Consider the following 24,777-nt stretch of genomic DNA (forward strand, 5'->3'; position numbering starts at 1 on the left):
AAAAAAGAATGAAGTACTAATAGATGCTACAACATGGATGAATCTTCAAAACATTATGCTAAGTAGAAGCCAGACATAAAAGGACAAATATTGTAGATTGCATTTATATGAAATGTCCAGAACAGGCCAATCTATAGAGATATGTATTAGATCAGTTATTGCTTAGGGCTGTGAGTGGCTGTAGTGGGGTCAAGGGATGATAGCTAAAGAATACAGGTTTCTTGTGGGGTTAATGAAAATGTTCTAAAATTGATTGTGGTGATATTTACACAACTCTGTGAAGATACTAAAAAACAATGAATTGCACACTTTAAATCAGTGAATTTTATCTCAATAAAGCCATTACCAAAAAAACAAATGTTATAAGGTCCTTGTATCATTTGAGAGAAAAGTAAATAAGTATTTATATTAACATTGGTAGGATAACCATTAAAAAAAACCAATAACTGAAATAGTGGGTATAACATCTAAACCAGTAGAAAGAAAATAGAATAAGAAGAAAGTATCCAATCAATCCCCCAAAGAAGCTAGAAGGAAGAGAAAAAAAGAAAATGCTCCAACCTGGAGTTTATAACCTGCATCAAAAGGTGGAAGTCCAAGTGATCCCCAGCAGTCACATCTGTGCTGAGAAGCAGACTCTTCTGTGTGCACTGGAGTGGAGCCTCAAGCCCTACCCATCCCCCTTCATTAACAGGGTCCCTGGAAAAACACACGCACCTCTGTAAGGCCTGGGCCCAGTCAAGCAAATGCCACCTTGGGATGAAACATCCTCCCTTTGGTCACCAGGGACCAAAATTATTCCTCCAATTGGTTGAGGCCTATAGGTCTTAGGTTCTAAAGGAAAATAAGTAATTCTGTTGCTGAGACGTCATTTGAATTTTGGAACACAAGCTAGTTTGAATTACTAAGAGTGTAATGAGTTTTTAGAAACATACCTTTAGCGGATCGATGGGTGACTTGTGCATATAGGGCCCAAGAACGCCTGGCTGCTTTAATAAGAGCCATTAGTGTACCTAGTGCACTCCGTCAGACAGGGTCCTTGGATCTCTCTCTAGGGCAACCTGTTCTCACAGGATACAGATTTGTGCTGTGGTTATTCCACCTATTGGAACTAACTGATGGGAGTACTGTCTCTGCCCTGCCCAGAGTAGGTGGAGTCACCCCAATTCTCGCTGGAGAGTGGGGATCCTAGCTCTCCCTCTGCCCTTGACCCACTGTTCCTTTTTCCCTCCTGCGCTGGCACTGCGGGGCAGAGGAAGTGAAATGTAAACATATCTGAAATGACTGTTCTTGCCTAAGGGCCCACTCAGTTAAAGGAAAAAGAAACTTCTCTTGCTTCCACTTTAGAACTAGGAGTTTAGTCCACACTAAAACACCTTGCCAGGAATAAAGTTCAAGGCAGTATTTTCTCAAGACAGCTCTGGCCATTCATCTGCCGACAGCACCTCCTGGCCTCTGCTTCACAGGGAAAGCTGCCATCCCTTTGCTCAAGTCTGGAAACAGAACGGGGCCCATTGCTTTGGCCCAAGTTGCAGCTGACCTCTGGCCTAGTTTGGAGACTGAGAAACAGCAGTTACATATGGTGAATGTGGTATGAAGCACAAATGGCAGTGGCCCAATTCTTTCAACACCATCTAGATCACCTACAAATTGGTCTTCTTTCTAATCAGTCATATCTTGAACATCCACTCCACATAGAACCTTGCATCCTCCCAACCCTCCAACAAATACACACATACACACACACCCCTAACGCCCTCTTCATGAATTCCTGTTTCCATTGTTTGTCTTTCACTGTGGGCCTCAGGAAAACAGAGGTGGAGAACAATAATTAACGTCTACTTGGAAAAGAATTCTGGAAAGCAGAAAGCCATGGATAGCCTCTTTCCCAGCCAAAGCAAAGCACAAGCTGAGCAGAAGTCCAGATGGCTCCAAGAGCCAACGGTCTGTAACTGTCACAAGGCAGGAGCTGCAGTGAGCCCGGAGCTGAGGATTCCTCCTTGCTCTGAGAATCATTGTCCTTGCTGGAGGGGAGAGGTGTGCTCTGGATGAGCAGGGGAAGGGAAGTAGAATTCTCCCCCACCCTTCTCTCAGCCCTACCTCTGCCCCTATGTGATGGCCCCTGGAGGGTAGCCTGTGGGTCAGGCCAGAAGTAGGGAGTAACCAGGCAGCTTCTGGAAGATTCATTCTCTTCTCTTCCTCTCCATTCACCCACCAAATAGACATTTCTAAGTTGCTGTCACCTTAGAAAAACACATTCCTGGTCTATATGGACATGCTCAGCTTCTTTAGAGCCCCCCCTCCCCACCCCACCTCCCTCCTAATTTTGGCCAACATAATTTACAATTCCCAGAAACGCCTGAGAAGCAGCGTACGCACTTCTGGTGCCAAGCCTGGCTGGTTTTACAGATTTTCATTTAGCAGGTGTCTGTCGCTAAATCAGTAGCAGCTGCTAATTGCTTTTCCTCCCTCGAACCTTCAGACAGAATGAAACATCTGGTGTTCTCTCACTTCAGGTTAAAATCAGATACCTTATCACCCCTCCCCTAGGTTCCATTTTTATTAAAAAGCTTTCAGCTGATGCCTGGAATAGGCAGCAGAGAGCAAGGCTGTCCCACAGGAAGAGAAATGACTCTAAGGACAACACAACAGGATGAGCCTGCCTCATGCCCCCAGACCTCATGCCCAGATGGAGGGCTGCTCAGACCAGTCCCCAACAAGGTGGAGCTCTAAGCTCATGACCTCTCAGGGAACATGGGGCTTCCTTTCTTGAGCAAGGGTTCTGAGGACCCTGCCCCGTTTTGCTTGCAGTGAGTACCTCTCCCTTCCCTGAATCAGTTCCAGGACTGGCAACCCCGCTCCCAGCTAGCTCTCCTCTCTCCTCTAGGGGAGGAGGGGAGCTATTCAATATGCCCACGCTTCTACCACAATGAACAGGAATCGCAGGGGGAATAAACTATACACAGTGGAGGGAAATTACAAGGAAGCTATCATTTTTAGCTCCACTTCCCAATTTATACCAGTGTCCTCTTCTAGCTTTTCGAGCCACTTTGAAAGTTGTTTCATTTTTATTTTTGTTTTGGCTTTTTCCCCCCCAAAAATCCTTTTGCTGGGCTCCAAATCTGCCTCTTTATTCTAAGTCAAAACCATACTTATAGGTACCTTAATAGCAATGCAAATATCATCATTAATGTTATCATATTAATTATTAATTTTATTAAATAAATTTAAAAATAAATTACTGATTACAAATACATTAATTATAAATATTATTATTAATAATAAATAATCATCTTAGCTAATCTTTATTGAGCACTTGCTACTATGCATCAGCCATTGTGGTAAGCACTTTACATGCATGATCTTACTGAAGATTTAGAAATTATAATGATTGTCCTCATTTTATAGTATGGAACAGGCTCAGAGAAGGACTATCGATGGTATAGAAACAAGACTGGAATTTCAGTCTGGCTGGATCAGAAGCCTGCGCTCTGCTGACTGGGTATTGGACAATGTTAAGGAATTATTGTTAATTACTGTAGATATGATAATGGTATTACAATTATACATATATTTTATAAGCGTCCTTACATTTTAGATACGCATAATGAAATATTTACAGTTAAAATTACATGACATTTCCTTCAAAATCCTTCAGGGATAAGTGTTTGGGAGGGAGGGGACAGTTTGAGGTGGAGTGAGGTACGTAGATTTAAAAAAAAAGACTCGCTATGAGTGATAATTGTTGAACTGAGTGATGGATGCATTTGGGTATTTTTTCCTACTTTTGTCTATATTTTCAATTTCTATAATATAAAATTACAGATATATAAAATTATACACATACACTCATGTTCTTATCCACTACATTTTAGAACCTCCTGACTTAAGCACGATTTTCTCTGCCCCAGACCTCTTTCCTGGGTCAGCATCTCCGACCCGCTCCTACCATCAAAGCATCCTCAACTGGCACCCGTGCAGTACGGGGACGCAGAAATCATCACCCTCCCCTTGGACTTCTAAACCATCAGTTTGTCTTCAAGTCTGAAGTCACTTCACTACAGGTCCCAAGGTGTGTGGAACATAAGGAGAGGTTGGGAGGGCAGCTGTCGAGGTCAGAGGAGAGCACCATGAAGGCTCTGCCTATATCTCTCTTCTGTTTATGTGACCGAAAACTGCATTCATCTTTTCAGTGGCTACCCAACAAAGAATTATTTCATTGAATGCTCCCAATAACTATGATGTAGGTAATATTATTATTCCTGTTTTACAGATGAGGAAACTGAGTGAAGTTAAGTAGCTTAACTAAACCCTGAAGCCTTCCTAAGAACAGCTGCTACCCAAGGGCATCTAAGATAAATAAGACATATATTTGGTCTTTGTCCTCATTCCAGGCACAAAGCTCCTAAAACCCTTGTAATGTCCTGACTGATAGGAGCATCTTTCGTTACTCATAAGGAGCCACTTTCGAGCACACCTGAGTTTATGCTAATAAGAGACTTAGAGTGGGGTCCCCAGATAGCCTCAGGATGGAGCTGGTCACCAGAAAGTGATTAGAGGGTGGGAATTTTTAGCCATGCCCACTGACCTCTGGGTAAGGGTGGCTACCCATCAAGCTCTATAAAAACTCTTGAATAATAACAATTGATGACCTTCCAAGTTGGTAAACATATCCACATACCAGGAGGGTGGCACACCCTAGTTCCATGGGAACAGAAGCTCCTACGCATGGGACTCTTTCAGACTCTGCCCTATATACCTCTTCATCTGGATGTTCATCTGTATCCTTTAAAACATCCTTTCTAATGAGCTGGTAAATGTAAGTAAATGTTTCTCCGACTTCAGTGACCTGCTCTAGCAAGTTCATCGAACCCGAGGAGGGGGTCGTGGGAACCGCCAATGTATAGCCACTCAGTCAGAAGTACAGGTAACAACCTGGACCTGCGATTGGCATCTGAAGTGGGAGCAGTCTTATAGGACTAAGCCCTTAACCTGTGGGATCTGATGCTACCTCCAGGTAGATAGTGTCAGAATGAGTTAAAGCATAGAACACCCCGTTGGTGCCACAGAATTGTTTAGTGCCGGGAAACACCTCCCTACCCGCCCACCCCCCCACCCCAGAGCATCCCACTCAGTACTTATGCAACAGGAGAAGTGGAAAGAGCACTGGTCTGGGAGTCAGGACACCTAAGTGCTGGTCTTGAGTTGCCACTTACTGGCTATACAACCTCGTCATTCCCCCTTTCCGGGCTTTATCATCTGTGAAATGAGACAGTTGGACTACATAAATTTCTAAGGACCTCCAGAGCTCTAAAGTTCTAGGATCTATTTGATTGTTGAAATCAAGTATTTGAACTTTACCTTTACTTCTGTGAAATTTCCTTTCTGTTCCTTAGATGCTATCTTTCAGAACCTTTTGGAATATTGAAACTGTCACCCAACATAGTTTTCCTTTCCAGCTTTGGGACACAAGCTAATCTGACACTTCAGTCATCTGTGCCTTCATCTAAGTTGCCATCAACCCCTTAAATTAGTTCAACAAACCAGTAAGCCACCTACCTGTACTGTCCATTACCAAGTCCACAGTTCTATATCTTGCCATGAGCCACTCAGTGAAATAACTTACCAAAATCCAGATACACTCTAGCTTTCCCTAACTAACACTTGAGTAATCTTGTCAAAATGAAATGTGTAGAGTTTCACAATAACATATTTTTGGAGGCCTCTGCTGGCTCCTGGTCCTGTTCCATGTGGCCAAAACGCAACTGTTTCAAACAATGTTCCTCGATTTGGCTAGAGGCTGCTCTGGCTGGGTATATCATGGATCTAGAACTCCCAGAATTTAACTTTTAATCCTTTTCAAAAATCAAAATAAATATTCAACTTCGGTTTGGGGTACTCATCTACTTATGCTCTATGAATTTTAAAATTCACCCGCAGTGGATTTCACATCCTAACATTTTTTTTTAACTTTTTTATTGAGGTATAACTTATGTACAGTAAAGTACAAAATATCTTAACTTTTGTCAAGCCTTGTAGTTTAGGCCTCATTTACAATAGCGTAATGCCTGACTAGGAAAACCTCCATCTTTATCAGGCATGCTTCACCAACACTGTTCAAAGATAGGTCTCTTTAAGGAAAGAACAGAAGCAGAATAAAAGCTGAGTAGTACTGAGTTGCCTTTGCTCCTTTGTACACTATATATTGGTCATTTTGCTTTCTCGCAATCTTGCTTTCCAGGCCTCCTCAAACTTTCATGTACACACCAAACCCCAGGAGATCTTGCTAAAATGCAGATTCTCATTCTGTAGGTATGGGATGGGGCCCAAGAGTCTGAATTTCTTTTTTTTTTTTTTTAAGATTTATTTATTTTTTTCCCCACAAAGCCCCAGTAGATAGTTGTATGTCATAGCTGCACATCCTTCTAGTTGCTGTATGTGGGACGTGGCCTCAGCATGGTCTGAGAAGTGGTGCATCAGTGTGCACCCGGGATCCAAACCCGGGCCGCCAGCAGCGGAGCGCGTGCACTTAACCGCTAAGCCACGGGGCCGGCCCCTAGAGTCTGAATTTCTAACAAATTCCCAGGAGAGGCCAATTTTGCTGGCCTATGGACCACACTTTGCGTTGCCAGAACTCAAAGTACAGTGAGGAAGGTGGGGTGGTATAGTGGAAAGAGAATGAGCTTTGGAAACAGAAACCTGGGTTCTAATTTGCAACTCTGCAACTCACTAGTTGAGTGCCTTTGGGTGGATTGCTTAACAACTCTTTGCTTCTCAGTTTACTCCTCTATATAAATGAGACCACCCACATTTCAGGGCTACTGTGAGGATTAACTGAGATGAGGGAAATAATGAATCTAGCACAGTTCTGGGCTCTCCTACATACAGAGGCTCTCAATACATAGTAGCTATTATCATGAATGTCTGATTGTACCTGCCATCCCATACCTTTGCTATTATGAATCCTAAAATTTCAAATTTGCCCATGCCACACCTGGCGTGTATAGTATTCTAACCTACTGTTAAGGACTGCATGTTTGTGTGTCCCCAAAATTCATATGTTGAAGCTCTAACCCCCAATGTGATGGTATTTGGAGATAGAGCCTTTGGGAGATAAGTTTAGATGAGGTCATGAGGGCAGGGCCCTCACAATGGGATTAGTGTCTTTATAAGAAGAGATACAAGAGCGCTTGAGGGCTCTCTCCCTGCCCTGTGAGGACACAGCAAGAAGGTGGCTGCCTGCAAGCCAGAAAGAGAGTCCTCACCAGAACGCAACTGTGCTGGCACCTTGATCTCAGACCTTCAGCCTCCAGAACCATGAGAAATAAATTTCTGTTGTGTAAGCCACTCAGTCTATGGTATTTTGTTATAGCAGTCCGAACTGACTAATACACCTACACTAAGCATACCAGTTATCCAGTAAGCATTTATTGAGCTCTTACTTTATGTCAGCCTTGAAGTATCATTTAATTTCCCTCTAGTTCCCTCATGACAATGCAATATCATTGTATTTTAGCAGAAACTCTATTAATTTTGACTGTTCTTTTAAACATGCTTAAGATTCCATGTTTTAATTTGAATATAGATGACCTTGAACCCCTAAAACATCACAATGCCTCCCTTGGGAAGATGTTGCATTTTCTCACCCTAAACAATTCCAAACGTGGAATGACTAAGTACCTACACATTAAGAAACATCCTACTACCTTCAGTTCCCCAACAATAAATATTTATTAAAGGTAACTGAAGGAAGCTCCTCAACCTGATAAGGGCATCTGCAAAAAAAACCACAGATAACATACTTAATGATGAAAGACTGATGCTTTCTCTCTAAGATGAGGAACAAGACGAGGATGTTCACTCTCGCCACTTCTATTCAACACTGTACTAGAGGCTCTGGCCAGGGCAATTGTACAAGAAAAAGAAATACAAGGCATTCAGACTAGAACGGATCTCTATTCGTAGATGACATGATCTTGTCTATAGAAAATCTTTAAATACACACACACACAAATATATTAGCAGTAATAAATGAGTTCTGAAAGGTTGCAGGATATAAGATCCATACAGAAAAATGAACTATTTCTACAGAGTAGCAATGAACAATCAGAAAATCAAATTAAGAAAACAATTCTATTTACAATAACATCAAAAAGAATTAAAATATATAGGAATAAATGTAACAAAAGAAGTATAAAACCTATACTCCAAAAACTACAAAACATCATTGAAAAAAGTTAAAGAAGACCTAAATAAATAGATAGACATCCTGTGTTCATGGATTAGAAGACTTAATATTCTTAAAATGGCAATATTCTTCAAATTGGTCTACATTCAATGTAACCCCTATTAAAATCCAAGCTGGCTGCTTTACAGAAATTGATAAGATGATCCTGAAATTTATGTGGAAATGCAAGGGTACCAGAATGGCCAAAACAATCTTGAAAAAGAAGAACAAATATGGAAGACTCACACTTCCTAGTGTCAAAACTTTCTACAAAGCTGCAGTAATCAGGACAGTGTGGTACTGGCATAAGGATAGACACATACATCAATGGAATAGAATTGATAGTCCAGAAATAAACCCTTACTTTTATTTTTGATTGAGTTTTAACAAGAGTTTCAAGACATTTCAACAGGAAAGAGTCTTTCAACAAATGGTGCTGGGACAACTGGATATCTAGATACAAGAGAATGATTTTGGACCACTTCCTCACAGTATAGTCACGAGCCACATAACGACATTTGGTTTCGGTCAATGATGGACTGCATATACGATGGTGGTCCCATAAGATTAGTACCATATAGCCTAGGTGTGTAGTAGGCTATGCCATCTAGGTTTGTGTAAGTACACGCTATGATGTTCACATGACGATGAAATCACCTGATGACTCATTTCTCAGAATGTATCCCCATCGTGAAGTGACACATGACTGCATATATAAAAATTAACTCAAAATGGACCATAAACCTAAAAGTAAAAGCTAATACCATGAAACTCTTAGAAGAAAACATACTTATAAAACTTTCTGGTCTCGGATTAGGCAATAGTTTCTTAGATATGACACCAATCAGAAGTAGCCAAAGAAAAATGAGAGAGATTAGACTTCATCCAGGTTTAAAGATTTTGTGCTTCAAAGGACACCATCAATAAAATGTAAAAACAACCCACAGAATGGGAAAAAATATTTCAAATTATATATCTGATAAGAGTCTAGTATCCAGAATACATAAGAACTCGCACAACTGAAAAATAAAAAAAACAAATAACCCAATACAAAATTGGAAAGAATTTGAAAAGACATTTCCCCAAAGACATACAAATGGCCAATAAGTACATGAAAAGGTGTTTGACATCATTCATCACCAGGGAAATGCAAATCAAAACCACAGTGAGACATCACTCACTCCACACCCACTAGGATGGTTATAATAAAAAAGTGAGACAATAAAAAATGTTGGCAAGGACGCAGAGAAACTGGAACCCTCATACATTGCTGATGGGAATATAAAACAGTACAACCACTTTGGAAAGCAGTCTGGCAGTTCCTCAAAAAGTTAAACATGGAGTTACCATATGATCCAGCAATTCTACTTCTAGGTATCTATCCAAAAGCTGACAGTCAAACAGAGACTTTTACACTAATGTTCATAGCAGCATTATTCACAATAGCCATAAGGTAGAAACAACCCAATGTCCATCAATGGACGAATGGATAAACAAAATGTGGTATATCATATAAAGGAATATTATTCAGCCATAAAAAGGAATGAAGTACCAATACATGCTACAACACGGATGAACTTTAAAACTTTTTTTTTTTAAAGATTTTATTTATTCATTTTTTCCCCCCAAAGCCACAGTAGATAATTGTATGTCATAGGTTCACATCCTTCCAGTTGCTGTACATGGGACTCGGCCTCGCATTGGACGGAGAAGTGGTGCCTTGGGGCGTGCCCGGGATCCGAACCCGGGCCGCCAGCATCAGAGCGCGTGCACTTAACCGCTAAGCCATGGAGCCGGCCCTGAACTTTAAAACTTTATGCTAATTGAAAGAAGTCAGTCAGAAAAGGCCACACATTATATGATTCCATTTACATGAAATGTCCAGAATAAGCAAATCAATAGAGACAGAAAGTAGATTAGCGGTTTCCAGGGCCTGGAGAGGGGGCAATTGGGAGGCACCACTGACGGGTACAATGCTTTTGGGGATGACGAAAATATTCTAAAATTAAATAGTGATGATCATTGCACAACTCTGTAAATACACCAAAAAAACACTGAAATGTGCACTTTAAAAGGACAAATTTATGGTATGAAAATTATCTCTCAATTAAACTCCCCCTCAAGAAAAAATGACTGAAGGGCAAGAGAACAAAGCAAGTACTCATGTGTATAGTGCTTTTAAATTTTCAAAGCTCTTTGCTATCTCGTCTTTATCTTTTGTTATCCATTATCTCTTCTTCATAACCTACTTATGAGGTAGAGAGAGCAGATATTACTAACCTCATTTGACAAATAAGGAAACTGATGCTTGATGAGGTGACATTAACTCATTCAACGCCCCAAGTCCCAGTCAGTGGCAGGGAGGAACTAGAACAGGGTACACAGCAGAGCTGCCCTGGCTGCATACTAGAATTGCCAGGGGTGCTTTTTGAAAATGAGTATGTTTTGAAATCAGCTCTGATGATTCTAATGTGCAGCCACGGTTGAGAACCACTGGACTACAAACTGGAGAGAGTGAAATAGCCGGTTAGATAAGGCTTTAATTGCATAAAGAAACACTGCTTGGGGTGGTGGCTCAAAGTTGGCGGATAAGCATTGGTTACAAGTGCTGGAGGCTGTTGCTTCTAAGCTCATTTTAGGAAAACAGAACCAAGGCAAAAAACTTGCAAGTTCTGGAGACAAAAAGGCTACTTCCTGGCACTGTCCCTGACTGCTGCCATTCCCCCCATGGGCTGAGGGGCTTGGGACTCACTGACAAACCCAAAAGTCTGGATATTTTATTCAAATAGGAAGAAAAACCAAGAGTGAGCCTAATTCACCTGTCAAGAGGGAGGAGTGAGGGCTGGCCAGTTCCCTAATCAAACATGCTGTCTCGAAAACAAATGGAAAAAACAAAGGCAAGGTTAGTCAATGTGGAAAGCAAAGCCTGCCAAGGAATTTAAATCTCACCCTGCAAGGCTAACTCAGAAACAAAGCCCCCTTCACTTCACTGTCACCCAGCAGCTCAGGGAGCTGGAGCCAAAGCTCTGCAGACTAACAAAAAGCACACGCCAACAGGAACCCCCTTCAATTTCTAAGATAATATTAGGTCACAACAGCATGTGACACTTAATAAGCACTTACTATGTGCCAGGCACTGGGCTAAGTGCTTACCCAACATTATCTGTATTCATTTGAGCACCATTTTACAGATAAGAAAACGGGGTCACAGAAGTTAGGTCACTTACCCAAGGTCACATGGGTAAAGGCAGAGGTGGCAGCCACAACACCATGGAGAGGTGGGCCCCAGGGTTGGCACTTTTGACCACTACACTGTACTAACTCTTAACATCTATGCAGAGACAAAAAGACTGAGAATACGCTGCAAACAATGTTAACAGTTGTTACTGCTCAGTGATTTGTTTTACTCTGGTGTTTTTCTGTATTTTCAATTTTTTCCCACTATGAACATATGCTACTTTTGTAAAGAAAACATTTATACATTTGTAAAAACAAAGGCACAAAAGTCTCATGCTTTCTGTTGTTGTTGTGTTTTCTTTTTTTTTTTAACATGATTAGTTTTTGTTTTCATTTTTTGTGAGGAAGATCAGCCGTGAGCTAACATCCATGCCAATGCTCCTCTTTTTGCTGAGGAAGATCGGCCCTGAACTAACATCTATTGCCAATCCTCCTCCTTTTTTTTCTCCCCAAGGCCCCAGTAGATAGTTGTATGTCATAGTTGCACATCCTTCTAGTTGCTGTATGTGGGACGCAGCCTCAGCATGGCCCGAGAAGCGGTGCGTCAGTGTGCGCCCGGGGTCCGACCCCGGGGCTACCAGTAGCGGAGCGCACGCACTTAACTGCTAAGCCACGGGGCTGGCACCTGTTGTTTTTAATTTGTTGAAAAATAACCACCTTTGCATTGGTGGTGATTTTTTATTTTTTATTTATACTTTTTTGTATTTCAGAAATTTTCACCGGTAAATATGTCTTTTATTGTAATCAGGAAAATATCATTATTTCAAGTGGTTTAAAAAAATAATTCATCCAGGAAAAATATCATCTATCATCCTCTGTCTTCACACCCATGATCTCAGGATATATGTGAGAGGGATCCCTGGAATTGCTCTGAGCAATACAGAGGTTCAGGCTGATTGGACTAATTCATTTATTCTATCTGTGGATAACTACCATGTGCTAGATATGAGGCCCTGCAGGGGACAGATGCCATAAAGGACACCATCCTTGCCCACAGAGAACAGTTAAGATGCAGTGCTGGGAACCTGAGGACACTCAAGCCAAACTATGGAGTGCTAAGCAGCTATTAGAAAGAATGCGTTACATCCATAACTGAAGAGGTTACTGATTATCTACTGTTAGGTTCAAGGAAAACACACTGAAGCAATGTTTACAGTGTAATGTCAATTGCGTAGGAAACCTAAACCCAAACAAACCAACACCTAGAAAAAATAAAATCCTTATCTGCATTTATGAGCAAAAAAATGTGGAAAGATACACAAACCTTTAACCCAACTGACCCCTAGAGGAAGAGGATTGAAAGTTGGTGGGGGAAGATGATTCGCTTTGTCTTTATACTCCTCTGATTGAATGGTTTTTTAATGAGTATGTACTATTTTTATTTAAAAAATTAGCAAAGAGGAGGAAGGACGACCATGAGCTTTGGTATCAGAAAGATCAAAGTTCTCATGCCAGTTCTGTCAATGTCTGTGTGTCCCTGTGCAAGTTACTTAACTTTCTAAGGCTCAGTATCTGTAAAATGGAGATGCTAACCATTACCCACCTCACAGGTTTTTGTGAGGATCAAAGACTAATAACTAACAGCTAACGCTGACTGAGGGCTTCCTATCTGCCAGGTGCTGTGCTACATGCTTTAGACATATTAACTAATTTAATTCTCAGAACAGCTTTAGCACTATTATCACCTCCGTTTTATAGATAAGAGAACTAAGGCCCACAAAGTAACTTGATCAAGTTCTCTCCCTCTCCCTCCCTCTCTCCCTTTCTTTGTCTCTCTCTCTCTCTCTCACACACACACACACACACACACACACACACACACACGAGTGATACATGCAGGATATGAAGCTGGAGAATCTGATCTCCGAGTCCATACTCATAACAGCTATACTAGGAGGAGCTACTTGTCAAAGCTTTTCCGGCTGCAAAGTCCCATCCACTCGTAAGGAATTCTTATCAGTAGAGGCAGAAAAGATGAGAAATACACATAAAATCTAAACACTATAAGGACTAAAAGATGTGACAGAAGCAGTGTCACAGGATGTCTTCTGGTGATTTGTACATAAGCAGCAGTGTCTATATACACAACTGGAATTCATGACTCTCCATCCTGCTCTTCACAATCTCAATGATGAGTTGACTGTTTCCTACCTCCAGGACTCTGGCCCGGGCATTCTCTTAGTTGAACTGCCTCCTTCCTCTGCAATCTGCATGCATATTCTAATCATCCTTCAAGGCTAAGTTCAAGCTTTATTTCTCTGTGAAGCCTTTCTGGAGCACTTAATGATCTCTCTAGGAGGCAGGGTGTTCGAGTGCCAAGTGCACTGGTTTAGCTTTAGCACTTACAAATTGTGTAACTCTGAGCAAGTCATTTAACCTCTCTGAACCTCAATTTCCTCATGTGTAAAATAGGGTTCTTGTGAGAATTAAATGATAACGTATGTAAATTACCTGGCACATAGTAGGTGCTCGATAAACGCTAATATTAATCCTCTTCCGGTCTCTTAGAACTCAGAACAATCACAATTTAGCAATTATTGCTGAATTGCCTTGTGATTTTCCTTTTTCACAATTTTGACTCTAATACTGCCGTAACTTCTCAGGCATTTATCCCTTATTTTTCTAACTAAACTTCAAGTTTCTTGAGGGCCAGGAAAGTACTCCGGCTGCTTCTGCACCCCTTGCAGCATACAGCACAATACTTGACACAGAAAAGCGCTCAATAAAAATCTGTGGATTGACTGGTGTGACTGGGCTGGATTCATGGAGGATGTAAGACTCCCAAAGGTCGATCTTAAAATAAAGGTAGTAATTAGACATATTCTATCATAGTCCCTATAATTTGGTTTGGACCAGGAACCCCAGACTCTTCTCAACACCCTCCACATCCTCACACACTTTGCATTCATCTGAACAGAAACACACTGGCCTTTGTAAGTCGAGGCACAATTTTGCCCAAATCAATTCTTCAGAAAGCTAAGGCCTCTTTTGAAACCAACTTTTTATATTTTAAGTACTCTCAGGAAAGCAAAGGGACATTCTGTCCCTAGTTCAGGTCCCAAATCCAAACTATAACTTTTTTAAATAGCTCAATTTGTCAGTCACAGAAATAACTTTTCTAGGTCAATTAGCACATCTCAATGTGCCAATTAGCAAAGAGTGAGATTCTCAAGCCTATTTGCATTGGTCACAGCAAAGTTTTCCAAGCAGCACACAGGGGTACAAGGTGTGCCAGCGGCAAAGTTGCATCCCTAGAACATTGAGATAATGACTGTGGATGATGGCTAGCTGCCCCAGTAATGAAAAAATCATTACTAACCTCTTTGACCCAGTCTGAGAGTTAGGAACATTCAAAAGAACCAGCTAACAGAGAAAAAGAACTGGGCAAAAGGAGAGGGGTGGTCAAGGAGGAAAAAAGGAACTAAAGTGATAGATCAACATGGATACACAAGAATGGGCAATTTTGATTATGAGATAATAATATACTCCAGGCTCTGGGCCTTGTAGAAGAAAGGAGCTTGATAAAAAGAATCATTATCATTCTTATTATTCTAGTAGAAGACAGATGGCTGCAAACATAAATATAGGCCAGGCTAGAGTCTTCAGTCTGGGAAGGGGGCTGATAGTGTCTTAAGTTTCTTTTCCGTATCCAACCTCCCTTGCTCAGAACACTCCACATTCAGAGGAAACTCTCAGGGGCATTAGAGGGCAAAAGACACAGGGCTGGGGATGCAGCTTGGGCCCAGTGCCTCATTCTGAGGGGCCAGATCACCAGCTTTGCAAGATAAGAGCTGTAACTGAAAAGCTAATACGTAACCAGGTTCTATGGGCTCCCTACTTAGCTCCCACCTCTTGGCTTTCACTTTCCAGAAGGTGGTTTAGCCTGGAATGGATGATATTCTTTGCAAATTCACAGGCATAGATAAAGAACCAGGCATCACCCTCAGGTCAAAAAGACATTGGCTATAACAAGGAGCTGGCAAATGAGGCAGTACATCTACTTTTCAAGCCATAGACTACTGACAGCTTGGGTGGGGGGGATCTTAACATGGGGTCCAAGGATGGGCTTGTGGGAGGAGGGGTGGGAGGTAGCAGTCTGAGTCTCTCCTGAAATTGTATGCAAAATTGTGTTTGTGCATTTTTCTGGGAAGAGGCTCTATAGTCATCCTCAGCTTCTCAAAGAAGTCTATGACCCAACTCTTTTAGATGGAGGGAAGCTAAGAAGCATCCCCAACACCATGACTCACTAGTATTCAAACTCACCCTGAATTTCAGCCATAGAACAGGAAAAGAGCTCTGAAATCTGAGTCAGGAAATCTGGGTTCTAGGGGCACCCACCCTGGCTTCTTAAGCAAGTCCTTTATCCTCCTAAATTCCCCCTCTAGAAGCTAAGATTAGACCAGACAAGCTTTCAGCAACCTGCTAATCTAAGAGTAGTTCCATGATGCACTTCCCCTCCTTCCTTCCAAGAAGCAAAAGAGAAATCACCCTTAAGACACTTCATCTGAAGCCAGAAAGAAACTTTCTCCAGAATCCTGGCTGCAAAGAGCACTTACTTGTAATACAGACCATTGGAATATACATTCCTTCTTCTAAGGTGTCAGCTTCTAAGCTGGAGAACCAGGAGGAACTGGGACCTGTGCATTCTCTAGCTGGTCTTCGAATCTTGGTGCCAGTGAGTCACAGGACAGAGTATAGCACATGGAAATTCACTGACGACCTCAAATCCTTTAGTTGACTGTGGCAACTTCCTCCAACTCCCTGTCTCTCTGTCTTTATACATGCGTGTGTGCGTATGTCTGTATCACTCGCATACACACGAATTAGTTCATCGTATTTGCCTAGCTTCCTTATTATTGCTAATGAGCAAAAAAAGGGGGGAGAAAATTACAAAGATAAAGGACTAAGAAGGAAGGGCAAAAGGGAAGTCAAAAGCTGGCTTCCTGCCTAATTGGATCATCAGGCTTAAGAAAGAGTTGCCTATCGTCCTGTGTCTTATTTTAAGTCAATCTGAGATCAACTAAGGGGTTGCAAAGCAAAAAGTCTTGAAGGCCAGAACCCCCAGGAGGGGTCCCAACCATATAAAACAACCAGACCAAAACCAACTGCCAAGACACATGCAAATGGAGCCACAGCTTCCTTTTAGAAAAAGAGCGCAAAGATTCTTCACCAGAGTGACTGGAATTGCTAGTTAAGGCAGAGCTCATCAAAGAAGTTTCAATGTTAAGGAAAAGTTACTTGAACATTCTTGATAAGCTGGTTGGCTACAGCTTGACATTTATTTGAAAATTATTAGGTGTTAATATAATAAATAAAATAGCAAATCTGCCTCAAGAGAGGAAGAAAGGAAGGAAGGAAGGAAGAAATGAACGAAGGAAAGAAGGAAGGGAGGGAGGGAGAGAGGAAGGAAAAAAGGAAGGAAGGAAGGAAGAAGAAAGGAAAAAGAGAAACAAGGGGGAGCGAGAGAGAGAGAAACATTGTTTTCTGTATAGAGTAGTATAGCTGTTATGAGCTGAATCGTGTGTCCCCCTCCAAATTCATATGTTGAAGTCCTAACCCCTAGTATCTCAGAATGTGACTATATTTGGAGATAGGGCCTTTAAAGAGGTAATGAAGTTAAAATGAGACCTTTAGGGTGGGCTCTAATCCAATCTGACTGGTGTCCTCAGAAGAAGAGGAAATTTGGACACACAAAGAGACGCCAGGGATGTGTGTGCACAAAGACCATGTGAAGAGGCAGCAAGAGGGCAGCCATCTGCAAGCCAAGGAGAGACCTCGGAGGAAACCAACCCTGCCAGCACCTTGACCTTGGGGATAATAACAGTACCCTGCCTCCTAAGTTTATTGTGAGGATTAAATAATTAGTCCAGGTAAAGAACTTAGAACAGTACCAGGCACATAGTAAGCACTTAAGAAGTGCCAGCTGCTACTGCTGCTGCTGTTGATGTTAAAGGGGCTAAGGAAACACCAGCAGGCCTAGTGAAGATGTAAAGATATATATACCCTTGGTGTAACACAATATTGATTGAATGAACACTTCACCACTGGCTTTCTAACTGACTTCAGGTATGTGAATGGATCTTTATTTTCAAGCTTGCATAATGAGAATCATAATGTCTGTTTATGCTCGGTGGTTCTCCAAGGAGAAGATTACTTGGCTTTCCTTGGGGGAACGGTCTCACTAGGAACAGATGAAGGCAACCCGTTTAGAGGAACCATATCCACCTCAACTGATAGCAGAGACTGTTTGTCCAGTGCTGTGGGCTAGAAGCACTCAAATTCAGGATCATTAACTCTATAAGCCCACGGGGAAGTCTTCTGGCATGCCACCCCTTCCTGGAATCTGATAGCGTTGCAGCCATCTGCAAGCCAAAGAGAGAGGCTTCAGGGGAACTCAACCCTGCCGACACCTTGATCTTGAGAATGATAACAGTGCCTTGCCTCCTATGTTTATTGGAGATAAAAATGGAGAAATCAGCTCTCCATCTGCTTGATGTCTCAATCTCCTGAGAAAACAGTAACAGAGTGACTAGACAGATGGGATAAGACAACATTGGATCCACTTCTCTGCCTTAGCAGGTTACCTCCACAGGCAGGAAATAACTTCTGCTCTAGCTCTCCTTCACATTCCTGAGCCAGTAAGGAATATGTTTTTAATTTTTTTGATTTGCACTATTCTTTGGTATTATCCTCTATAGCTCTGAGACCAAGCCAGGAGTTCTGATTCTACAGTTCACCTGGTGAAGTCAGGCAAGTCATGTACAGCAGGGGATGTAGAAGGGAGAGCATAGGTACCTATGTCAGCAGCCTGTGCCTGCTGATCCCAGCTCACAGGGGAACACGGAACTTAATGTGCCCAACCTATTAGGCCAGAGACAACACTGCCTGCCTTCCCAACCGTGGCATTCCCATCTTCAAGAGCCAGAATGGTCCATCTATAAGGTGCTTTGGGCTCTTTGGAAGAAAGGGACTAGGCATTATAAACCACCTGGGGATCCTGTTAAAATGCAGCGTCTGACGCAGTAGGTCTGAGGCAGAGCCTGAAATGCCACATTTCTAACAAGCAGCACCCACATGATGCTGGTCCTCGGACCACACTTTGAGTTACACCCTTGGAGTAACTTTGAATTATAAGCACCTAGGACACTGATTCTCCAAGAGTGGTCTGAGGACCCCTGCAATCGGCATCGCTTGGGGGCTTGTGACAAATGTTCATTCCCTGGCGTCATCGCAGACCCTCTCAGTCAGACCTTCTGGGGATGGGGTCTGGCAAGCCTCATTTTTTAGCCATTGCTTCAGGTGATTGCAATGGACATGAAGTTTCAGAACCAGTGCACAAAATCAGTGGTTCTCCACTGCAGCTCTACGTTAGAAGGGACTTTTCAAAACACTATGCCCAGACCTCATCACAGATCAAGAACTCACACATTCCAAGGGTGGGGCCAGGGCATCTGTGCTTTTTGTTTGTTTGGTTTTCATCAATTTAAGTATCCCTAGGGGAGCCTGGAGCATACTGAGGGTTCCAAATCACTGCTTTAGATGAATGCTTTTTCTTTTAATTTCTATTGATGTATAATATGCACCTAGAAAAGTATAACAATCGTAAAGGTATATAGGAATATTTGTGGGGAGGGAGTGACTAAATCCTCAGAGACAGCGAAGTGTAGCTGTGCTTATAGGATCTGGAGGCTTGGGCACCGCTCCTAACTCTGCCATAGAATTTGTGTGACTCCCTGAACATCAGTTTCTTCCTCTGTAGCAAGAGGCCATAATACTCGCCCTATCTACCTCGCACAACTGTTATGTGAAAAGACCTTGTAAACTATAAAATGCTATTCAAAGAGGAAGGATTATAATTTTGAGATTTAAACTATGATCTTAACACGTGAGGCAAATTTAAGTCATGAAAATAGAAAGCAGTAGGAAGGATATTACAGATGATTTCTTTCCCTGAGCTTTCTAACGTGGCCTGCTAATCCCTCCGCAGTCCCACATGTGGGAGTCTGAGGACAGGGCCCTGCCACCCCAGCCCCGTGGCTCCTGCTTCTCTCTATGCTGGGTTATCACCCAGTCTCCAGCCACAGTGGGATTCTACCTGCTAGCCTCGGGGTGCGTGTGGCCCAGACTGCCCCGTGGGTTTGGGTGAATGGGGAAGGAATCTGATTCTTGCCCAAGGGGGCCCTTAGCAAAGCAGACAGGCTTTGGGCAGATCATTCTGGGCCAATGTGGTTGAATCCACATTAGAGCCCCTTAGAACATCTGGAAGCCTCTGTCTAACGGGTGGGGCCCACATCTCCAAGAGCTTCTGTAGGCTTTTCTGGTCTGTCCTGGTTCTGACCTAAACCTTTATTGCAGCCCCAGAGTTCCACAAAATACTCGCACCCCCATCACGCTCCACTGTATCCAAACAGGACTGCATAAAACCTCAACATGAAATATACAGATATTTCACAAACTCACATGCGCACATGAGCCAAGGACAAGGACAAGGACTAGATAATGAAAGAGTGAGCAAATACAATTTTGTATGTTGCTGGTACCTTCCTAGAAGAGGCTACTTACCAGCCGGGTATTTACCACAGGAAACAGCAGGGCCAGAAGAGCTCCATTCAACATGTGCATCTGCAGCCTGGAGAGGAAACAAGATAAAGTCCAGGTCACACACAGCCTCTGCTGCAAAGGCAGACAGAAATGTGTCAGGTTATGCCATGCCATATGGGAGAGCTTGTGTAAATGGCACTGGAGTTGGCACACATGCATAATAAATTAAAAGCAGCGTATTTTGCATCAACTGAAATGTTCTGAAGAGCACCACCACTGCCTCAGAATCCCCCAAACACTTCCCAAACACACTTTGGTTACAACACTTGATTACATAACGAGCTCTACGCTCCCTAAATATTCACTCAGGCCCAATCAACTGCTTACATGCTGCAGCTCAGGCGGCATTAGAAAAAGGGAACTGTATGGCCAAGCGCTCTGTTATTACATTAGAGACCTACTTATTTACACAGCCATGTCCAATCCTTTTCCCCACACAGGGACCTGGGCAGAAACCCAGGGAGCCAACTGCAGTGTTTTGCAAACTGTTCCCCTACTTTCTTAGAAATGCCTTCAAGGGCAGCTGCGGGAGGTGGGGAAGGCAGAAGTGGCAGCCTTCCAGGCGTTCTTTGATCTATTTTACAGATTGGGCTCTGTGTCTTAAAAGCAAAACAAAAAAAAAAAAAAAAAAGAGGAAGAAAACCACTGGTCTCCAGCATCAGGTGGTGATACTGTTTCCCAATACCAAACTTGTTAAAACGCACACTAGAAACCTTTGATAAGTCAAGAACAACCAAGCCAGGAACAAACTCTGCTTGTGAGGGCTCTGGGGATTGACTTAAGCAGCTTCCTTCATCATTCAAGGCAAATGGTCCTTAACTACTAAGGAAGAGGCAAAGAATGACAGTCTGTTCCTCCTGAAGAAAAGCTGATTTGATGGGTCATGTACAACCACTGCTGAGTCAATACCACTGCTGAGTCAATGGGCCTCGTAGACCTCAAGACACTAGCTTGCTCACTCTTACACTCTCTCCCTCTCCCTCTTACACATACAGTCACACAGCAACCCTGCGATACCAGGAATTCCCCTATGCCCTGAATAGGAAAGCAGTCCATACCTTAAAGACTCCCTAGAACTTTAGCTCTTCTCTTGGAGCTCAGAGATGTGTGCCTAAGACTAAGGGACACTACAAGAAGACCCAAGGGAACAGCACAGAAGCCCCAAGGCTGTTTTTCATTTCCCCCAATCTGTTTCTTACTGCTGCTCCTCGTTACCAATGCCATGATGATGGCAATGATGTGCACTTAATATATTCTAGTCAAGTATCTAATTAACTGCTTTACATAAACTCTCTCACTTAATTTTTACAGCATCTTATGAGATAGATACAATTATTTTTCCCATCTTGTTGATGAGGAAACCACGTTCAGAGAAGCGAAGTGACCTGGTCAACGCCACACATAGGAGAACAGAGCCAAGATGCAAACCAAGGTTTATCTGCATCCAGACTCCAAACTCATATCCCTCTCGTTCCCTTATATCAAAGCATCCCTCCCTCGAAAATATGACCTCAATTGCAGAGTCAGGGATGCTTCTTTTCCTTCCTTTTGGGTTCAGGAGCCTCTCTACCACCTCCTTCATCCCCTGCCCCAGGCTTAATATGCTTTCAGGGGATGACAAAGGGGAGAATGCTCTTAGGCCACACCAGGCCATCACAATCCTACAGTTTAACAGGGCTTGGCTTGGTCCATAAATGGGAGGAGGCACACCAATGCAAGGTCACTCCAGCCTCCTTGGTCTGGCTTTTTCAACAGGGTCATTCAAGGGGGCACTGTGTGCTCTGAGAAACTGACTGCTGAAAACTCTGGCTCAAGCCTCAGTGCCTAGAGCAGGGGTCATTAACAGCCATTCCAGGCCTGGGGTGAAGTAGAGTTTGGCCCAACTCTGCCCCTGGGCCCTCCTATGTGACAGCCACAGCATAAACTCTCACCCTAGGAGAGGAAAAATCACATTGATAGTCCAGGAAAAGCTGGACTCTAGTGCTATGCTTTGCCATTGGCCTTAAAAGAATGCTAGCATTTACACAAGGCCAATCAGATACTTGGGCACCAACAGTTAAATCTTGAGGATGACAGGACTGATCCCAAGGGACCAGACCATGGAAGGCCAAAGATAAGGAAGATAAAATCAACATCAAGATTCAAATGACTGGGGCCGGCCCGGTGGCGCAAGCGGTTAAGTGCGTGCGCTCCACTTTGGCTGCCTGGGGATCACAGGTCCGGATCCCGGGTGCAAACCAACGCACTGCTTGTCAAACCATGCTGTGGCAGCATGCCATATAAACTGGAGGAAGATGGGCACGGATGTTAGCTCAGGGCCAACCTTCCTCAGCAAAAAAAAAAAAAAAAAAGATTCAAATGACTAAAAAATTCCTAGATAAAGACAAGCCTTGTTACTAATAAATTTCTAAAGACAAGCCTTGCTCTGGGTTCTCAAAATTCAGTTCCACAAGATATATACATGCCAAAGGGTGAATTATCTTTAATATATAAAGAGGTCTTGAATATCAATAATTACAAAAATATCTAACATGTATTGAGTATTTCTATGTGCCAATCACTGGGTTAAGTATTCAAATGCATCATCCCATTTAATCTTCACAGTTTTTATTATAATGACTACCATCTTCAAAATTCATAGCTGAGAAAACCAAAGCACTAAGTGATTAAGTGACTTGCCCAATTACACAGCTGCACTGCGTTCTACAGACCCAGAGCATAGCTGAACAGTTAAGCAACTGACAACATCAGAGGCAAAGGCTTTGGTTTTCACTTTTTTTTTTTTTTTGGTGAGGAAGATTGGCCCTGAGCTAACATCTGTTGCCAATCTTCCTCTTTTTGCTGAGGAAGATTGGCCCTAAGCTAACATCTGTGCCAATCTTCTTCTATTTTGTATATGGGACACCACCACAGCATGGCTTGATGAGCAGTGCGTAGGTCTGTGCCCAGGATCCGAAACTGCAAACCCACCAAGGCGGAGCGTGTGAACTTAACCACTATGCCACCGTACCAGCCCTTTCACTTTATGCCCACCTCCAGCCTGCCGCACAGATTTCTATTGGGTATGGGAAACGGATAATGGGCCACTAGAAAATCCTGTGAGAGTTCCCTCATCTGTACAATGGGAACAATAATAGTACCAACTCATACGATTGTTAAAAGGAGCTAATAATATGTATAAAGTATTTAGAAAAGTACATGGTATATAGTAAGACTCATATACGTGTTTCCTAAATAAATGGTGATAAGCTCACCTAAAGCTTCAAGACTAAAAAGGGAGGAAGGGAAAAAGAAACAAAAAAGGGAAATCATGTGAGGCAGTCAAATTGTTTTCAAAATTCAAAGTATGAGAAAGAGGTCCACAGAAAGCAATAGGACAGGCTGAAGGCCAGAACCAAAAAGTAGAGCTTGGAGATGGACTCCTGTTCAGTTAGTCATACCTATAAATCTCCTTCTTTCTGACTCAAAGTCTTGGCCATTATCATTGTCACAAATATTTTGTCAGCTTTCTTGCTTTTGTATAAGATACTGTGCTAAGTTATCTTAGTTGGTAAGAACCTGGGGCAATATGGCAAGTGTCATGGGTTTGATTCTCTTCCAGGTCAGCTAATTTCATTAAATTTAGTTCCACAAACATTAATCAATCCATTACTGTGTCTAACATTGTTCCAGGTGCTATAGGGAAAAGGAGATCACTACAAATAAGACACAGTATCTGCCTTCAAGAAGCTAACAATGTTACCGGAAAGGCAAGAAATTAAATAACTAGAGAAAATGTAATATAATGGTTAAGAACATGGAGTTTGGAATCAAACCTACATTTAAATCCCAGCTTTATATCACTTACTGGCTGAGTGCCTCTGGACAAGTCACTTAAAATATATGTGTCAGTGTCCTCAATCGTAAAATGGGGCTAATAACAGTACCTAGCTGAAGGGGTTGTTGAGAGAATTTAACGAGATAAGACCACATAAAGTGATCAACATAGTGCCCAGGACAAGGTAAGCACTCAATACATGGTAACTATTATTATCTTTAATAAAGCAACGTGAATGAATATCACATTATTATTCATAACAACAAATGAAGGTATTTAAAACCTTCACAAGACGACTTATAATTCAATTTAGCACTTGATAACAATCAAGAACCAAAAGAGATGTAATAGATAAGTTCTATGAGTGGCTAGAAAGGCAAAATCATAGAGAAGAATTCTCAAAGGAAATTATAAAATATTTCGAACTGGACAAAAATAAAAATACAACATATCAAAATGTGAGAGATGCTTATAATATGAAATTCTTATATTAGAAAAAAGAATGGGCTCCAATCAGTAATCTAAGCTTCCACCTTAAGAATATAGAAAATGAAGAGCAAAATAAACCCAAACCAAGCAGAAGGAATGAAATAATAAAGATAATAAATCAATTAAATTAAAAACAAAAACAATAGAGAAAATCAATGAAACCAAAAGCTTGTCTTTGAAAAAAATCAATGCAATTGATCAAGCTCAAGGCAGAACGACATAGATAAAAAGAGAGAAGACAAAAGTTAGCAAATCAGGAAGGAAAGAAGGGATATCACTACAGACCCCCAGGAATTAAAAGGATAATAAGGAGATACTATGAACATTTCTATGCACATAAATTTGACAACTTAGATGAAATGAAGAATTTCCTCTAAAACCACAAATTACCAAAACTCATACAAGA

At 42.1% G+C, this 24,777-nt stretch overlaps 1 protein-coding gene across 4 annotated transcripts in view; it reads right to left on the reverse strand.

Annotated features, from left to right (window-relative positions):
* The window catches only part of TMEM164 (transmembrane protein 164), a 171,760-nt gene that overhangs the window by 65,621 nt on the left and 81,362 nt on the right, over nucleotides 1-24,777 (reverse strand). For all 4 annotated transcript variants that reach the window (XM_014795321.2, XM_014795320.2, XM_014795319.2 and 1 more), the window contains one exon: nucleotides 20,027-20,093. In XM_014795321.2, coding sequence (XP_014650807.1) covers nucleotides 20,027-20,086 — 60 coding nt within the window. In that variant the 5' untranslated portion in view covers nucleotides 20,087-20,093. The remainder of the gene's footprint in view (nucleotides 1-20,026; nucleotides 20,094-24,777) is intronic.

Source organism: Ceratotherium simum, chromosome X, assembly GCF_057802395.1.
Source record: "Ceratotherium simum simum isolate JZ-2026a chromosome X, ASM5780239v1, whole genome shotgun sequence".
NCBI lineage: Eukaryota > Metazoa > Chordata > Mammalia > Perissodactyla > Rhinocerotidae > Ceratotherium > Ceratotherium simum.